General features: G+C 49.1%; 1 protein-coding gene across 3 annotated transcripts in view; it reads left to right on the top strand.

Moving 5' to 3' along the window:
- The first annotated feature begins 950 nt into the window (after positions 1-950).
- LSM14B (LSM family member 14B) overlaps positions 951-6,000 on the top strand; it is a 108,960-nt gene continuing 103,910 nt past the window's right edge. For all 3 annotated transcript variants that reach the window (XM_033962787.1, XM_033962786.1, XM_033962785.1), the window contains exon 1: positions 951-1,190. In XM_033962787.1, coding sequence (XP_033818678.1) covers positions 1,070-1,190 — 121 coding nt within the window. In that variant the 5' untranslated portion in view covers positions 951-1,069. The remainder of the gene's footprint in view (positions 1,191-6,000) is intronic.

Here is a 6,000-nt window from a genome sequence, read left to right as displayed (position 1 = left end):
TGGATGGAGGGGATTCCTCACAAGGACGGGTGGGGACGGAGGAATTTCTCGTGGGGACGGGTGGGATTTCTCTCCCCGCGCAACTCTCTAATGCAGAGTCTGGCTTCTTGGTGGTTCAGTTTACATATTTTTAATCTGTTGATTTCTTATTCCATAGGGGGCAAGAGTGTATCTGTTTTGTGTGTATATACACGGTTTTCTGTTAGCTTTGACTGTGTAGGATCGATCTGTACTAATCTAGCTTGTTTAGTTTTACATAATGGGTATATTGATGTGCTAGTTCTCACTGCAGTGTTTAAAATGCTGCCTTTTCCTAGGTACAGTACACACCTTTGTTGTATGCCTTGTGGCTTATAACTAAAAATGATTTTTCTCATATAGAGAAGGGTGGTGTTAAAAATGATTAGCCTGGGTGTCAAATACACTAGTTATGCCCGTGGCCCTGTTTTTTTTGTATCCCAAAATCAGTGTAGTTCCTGTTTCTACCAGTGTAATCAGGACTGTAAGTCCCATAATGCAACAGGATCTGTCAAAAATCTCCAGGCTGGAACTGAGTAACTTGGAGTGAGCGCCTCCTTCGCGACCGAACCGGGTTCTTCAAGCCTTAGAACGAGGTCGACTCTTCCAGGTATCCCACGAGTTCCAAGCGCATATAGCCACCTCCCTTACCCTGCTCGTCATGTGCCGTAACACCTAGCACTAGCCGGCCCAGGGTTGGAGAGGCAAAAACGGTTCGGCTAAACCCCCCCCCCCCTAACGTCACCAGTTGCCGGGCCATAAGGGTAGCTTCGACCAATCACGCACGCGCCTCGCCGTTGGCGCGGCCTGGAACTCGGAAACGAGGGGGGCGGAGTCGTGGACGTCAACGCTCAGCCCCGCCCAGCTGTGTATGCGTACGGCGTCGTCTCCGCCCCCCTCTCCCACTCTGTCTATTTATGGGCGCTCCAGGTAGGCGGAGCTCTGTAGTCTGTGGCGCGCTTGGAAGACTGGATCGGCCCGGTTCGGTTCACTTCACGGTAGCGCCGTGCTCTTCCGCCCTCCAGATCTGGCGGCGCTGGACGGCGACGCTATGAGCTCTGGAACTCCGTATATTGGGAGCAAGATCAGCCTGATCTCCAAGGCGCAGATCCGCTATGAGGGTATCCTGTACACCATCGACACGGAGAACTCCACCGTGGCCCTGGCGAAGGGTGAGCCCCGAGGACGGGGAGGCTGTGCTGTGATCGGGATCTTGTCCCTGCCCCGCCCCGCCCATCCGCTTTGCGCGTGGGTGTTACGGGGGGGGGCGGGGTGGACGGGCAACGGTGTGTGGGCCTCGGCCGCCCTTGCGCGGGGTAGGGGGGGGGGGGCTCCGGAAGCTTTCTACGGTACCCGAGCCCTGGGCCTGTTGGTGTTGAGTCTAGGGCGGGGGTAGGTGAAGAGCCACCCCCTTCCTACCTGAGCGGTCTCGGTGGGTAGAGGCTTGCCGCGCATATGCGGAGATGCGCTAAATGCACTACCGTACATTGGGCTCTCTTGTATCCGGGGAACCCTCCCCCCCCCCCCGTCTTGCCTCGATCCCTAGATGGTGCTTCTAAGAACGTGCGAGGATCTCTCTGTCGCCGCCGTCTCTTGCGGGCTAGCAATGCAGCATGCACAGGCGATTCCCGAAGCTTGATTTCTGCAGCGGGGCTAAAGCTCTTGTAGCTTGCGTGTAGTGCTGCGGGCTTTACAGCTGCTCCGCGTGATGCTTTTCCGCAAAATATTAATTTGTGAACGACTAACGAGCTTTCGAACTGAAAGCAGTAGGTTTAGCAGTTGGTGGGCTGGGAGCCAGTGGCGTCTCTAGATAGAAATATTTGGGGAGGGCAAGCAAGAAGGTCTGATGTCCGATAAAGCTGGTACTTTGCCTTTACCGCCACTCCTACCTGACGTTAAAATCTGACTGGGATGTAAGTTCCCCCAAATAACGTCGCTCCCTCGAAACGTGGGTTAACTTTGTTAATGCAGCGTTTGACGGGGGAAAAAAGTCTGCAACGATGTTTTCGGCAAAACAGCCCCTGCCTATAAATTGCAGACCCGAGGTCTGACATTCCCCTCCCCTTGTCAAACTTTTTATTAACAAAGTTAATCCATATTTCGAGGTAGTAACGGCGTTTTGGGAACTATACATTGTAATATCTACTTCACATATTTTCATTTGATGTAAGGGTCTTCCCCAGCCAGCTTCAGCATGCAATAAACTGCGATCATATATATATTTTTTTTTCAGTATTGGATTCTCTACCAGGCTGAATAATTGTAACGACCCTCCACCCCCTTGACACTCTAGTTGTGTAACATACCAAATATGTCTCAGCTTTGTGTTTATCGTTTAATATGTACTTAATTATACAGTAAATCTATATTTTTCAGACCTAACTTCTCATTCATAACTAAGCTTTCAAGATTGTAAAGAAGGAATATCGGGAATAGTTTCCTTTTCACTTAGTTACTGGCTTTCAAATTCAATCGTCCTCTTTTTCTTTTCATCCTTTTGCTGTTCTCTCATAGCCAATTTTCCTACTTTCACATTCTCCCTAGACAAGGGGTAGGCAACTCGGCTCCTCCAGAGCCAGGTCAGGTTTTCAGGATATCCACAATATGCATGAGATAGATTTGCATCTCATACATATTCATTGTGGATATCCTGAAAACCTGATCTGGCTCCAGCTCTCGAGAACTGGAATTGCCTACCCCTGCCCTAGACCCTTGTTTCCATCCTCTGTACTTGCCTTTTCGGCATCTACCTTCCTCTTTCATTCCCTCCCACCAGCCCTACTTCCTTCTCTGTAACTTCCCCACTCCTGACACTTAGGGGCAGATGCATAAAGCTCCAGTGCTGTTCCTTTGCAGCGCAGGAGAAACACCAGTCTGTTTTTAGTGACCAATGCACAACACTAACAGCATGCAAATTATATGCACACTAGTGCTGCCTGATTCATGATTTGAATCGATTCACTGATTCACTTCAGGTGAATTGATTCGAATCTATTCAAAATAAAAAAAATTGGCCTACCGATTTGCTTACTTACCCTCCCCCCTCCCCCCCTAAAATAGGAGCGGCAGCGCTGCCTCTTGCTGGTCGGCCGCCGCTTTAGAGGGCGATGGGGGAAGGCCAGTCGGGAAGTGCTGGTTTCCGGCTTCTCCCTTAACCTCCTGCGCATCCAGGGCTGAATTAAAGGGTGGGCCTGATGCGCTGCTACGATGAGTGCAAACGGCAGTGGTGTTTCCGTGTTGGTGCTTGTCTACTTGTGACCCGCCCGCTCCATTTAATTCCGCTTGCTGCCGCAACTCCAAAAGAGCCAGGTGGTGCAGCAATAGCATGTCGCCGGCCCATAAGCCTTCTTTCCGTCAGATTTGATGTCGGAGGAAGACTTATGGACTGGTGGGTGCAATCGCTGCACGTGCCTGGCCCTTTTGGAGTTGCGGCAGCAGCAGGGGGGGTGTTAAATGGATTCAGCTAGCAGCAGGTGAGTGGCGAGAGGCGGAATCGGTACCAGGTCGGCTTGGGGGAAGGCAGGCAGGCTTCAGGGGAGGAAGGAAGGCCATGACTGGACCCACAGCAGCACAGCATTTCTTATGCTGCCATCAGACTGCTGCACTATAAAAAAAAAATCAAGTGTAGGCAGCCTGAGAGGAGAGCTGAGGGGAAAGAGGCAAGGAGTGAAAAAGTACTGAATGAAGGATGGGAATGAGAAAGGAGACAGAGAAAAATATAGGGTTGGAAAGAGGATAAAGAGTATTTGGAGAGAGGGATGGAGTGAGCAGAGAAAAAGATCTTGTGGGAAAAAGGGAAAGAAAGAACAGTGAACAGTGAAGAGAAGTAGAGAAGCAAGAAGGGGAAAAGAAGTAAATAAGAAAATGGGTACATGCGGGCAGGGCATGATGGAATAGCCTGAGCAGGGGGGGGGCAGACGATCAGGGATAGTGGCACAGGCCTTAAGGGGGGGACAAGCAGGCTTTCAGGGGTGGGGGACAGGTCTTCAGGGGGGCCCTGGTGTCAAATTACATGGAGGGAGGGGGGTTCAAAGAGATGTGCATATGCCAGACTTGGGGGGGGGGAAGAAATAATGGGTCTAAAAACAGAGGAGAGGGAGAGAGATGGTGGACAATGGGATTTAGGGATGGAAGGAACAGAAAGGGAGAGAAGTTGGACACAGGGGATGGTGTGGAGGGGGGGATAGAGATACTGGATAGGAGGGTAATTGGGAAAAGAAAGGGAGAGATGGTGGACCCTGGGGTGGTGGGGAAGGAGGGAGAGATGCTAGATGAAAGTAGTTGAGAAAAGGTGGATCTGTGGATGGAGATGAAAAAAAGGAAAGATGCCAGACCTCCGGGGGAGGGAAGGGAAATGGAAGGGGAGGACAGAGATGGCAGATGGATGGTTAACACGGAGAAAGAAGAAAGGAGGAGACCCTGGCAAGCAAGTTATCAGAAGACAACCAGAGTCTGGGACCGACAAGATTTGAATAATGACCAGACAACAAAAGGTAGAAAAACTAATTTTATTTTCTGTTTTATGATTACAATATGTCATATTTGAAACGTGTATCCTGCCAGAGCTTTTGATAGACTGCAAACGTGAGCTAGGATTTAACAGAGAGAGGCAAAGTCTTTTTTGTTTGTTTATTTTGTTTACAGCACAGCGCCAGTTAGGAGAAGGTTAGGAGAAGGCAAAGGGGGTGAAGAGACTATAAAATAAACCCACCAGGATGTTTGGAAAAAACACCCAATTGGGCAGGACAATCAAATCGAAAAATCGATTCAATGGGCTGAATCGAATCGCAATTTTTTTTCCTGAATCGGGCAGCACTAATGCACACTGTTGTGTTGAGCATTGGTTGCTAAATTGTTGGAATTTCCTGGGATATACCATACAGCTTTTGTAGGCGGGCACAACTCTGTGTGCATGTCCAGAGTACCTGACCTAACCCTAAAAAAATACCCAGTGATGGTGAACCCACCATCCAACTCAACTCTTCCAGCTCCCCCCACCCAATAAAATAGCACTGGTGGTCTTGTGGCTGATCAGATTCCCCCCATCCCTGTTGCCCCTTAGTTTCCCCAAAATAGCCCTAGTGGCTGACCAAATTTGCCCCTCCAAAAAAAAACACAAACCTGCTGTTCTAGGTGGTATAATTGGGCCTTCCAGCTCAACAACCCTCCCCCCACATAGCTGTATGGGTTGGGAATCCAGACTATGCTGCCTGATTCAGGGAAAAAGTTTTCAATTTGATTGGCCTATTGAATTCACTTTTTGATTTGATTCACTTTTCCCACCAAATAGGACGTTTTTCAAATGTCCTGTGGGTTTTTGTAGTGTCTTCACCTACCCCATCCCCCTTTGCCCTTTCTAGCCCCATGCTGGTGCTTTAGTGTAAACAAAAATACTCTTTCTCTGTTAGTGTGTGAGCTAGGACCTAACATCAGCTCTGGTAGGATACACAATTCAAATCTGACATTGTAATCACAAAATAAAAAATGTATATTTTCTTACCTCTTGTCTGGTCATTTTATAACCAGGCTCTGGTTTCTGTTTTTTCTGTTAACTCGCTTGCCAGGGTCTTCTGCTCATTTGACATTTTCTTTTTTCCATGCTCATCATTCATCTTCCACCTTTTCTTTTAAACTGCCATACCCAACATTTTCTTTCCCACTGTCTACCCTCTGTGTCTCGTGCCCTGGGTCAAACCTCTCTATTCCCCTCCATGCAGCATATTTCCTTTTCTCCCCTCCATTATCAAGTGTACCATTTCTCCCCATACACCATCTCTCCTTCCCTCCTACCCTATGTCCCAACATTTCTCCCTCATGCATGTTTCTTCCCCTCTACAATTTGTAGGGTATCTCTCACCCCTTTCTAAATCTCCTGCTTTCCATCCCTCCTGTGCCCCTGCTCACCCCCTTCAGGCCTCCTTAAGTAGCAACAGTGGTGGCAGTGACCAGCTTGGCAGAGGCAGCACAGTAAACAGGCTTCAT

The sequence above is a fragment of the Geotrypetes seraphini genome, chromosome 11 (assembly GCF_902459505.1).
Source record: "Geotrypetes seraphini chromosome 11, aGeoSer1.1, whole genome shotgun sequence".
NCBI lineage: Eukaryota > Metazoa > Chordata > Amphibia > Gymnophiona > Dermophiidae > Geotrypetes > Geotrypetes seraphini.
Note: the sequence above shows the minus strand (reverse complement) of the source record. Positions and strands in the feature narration are given on the sequence as shown.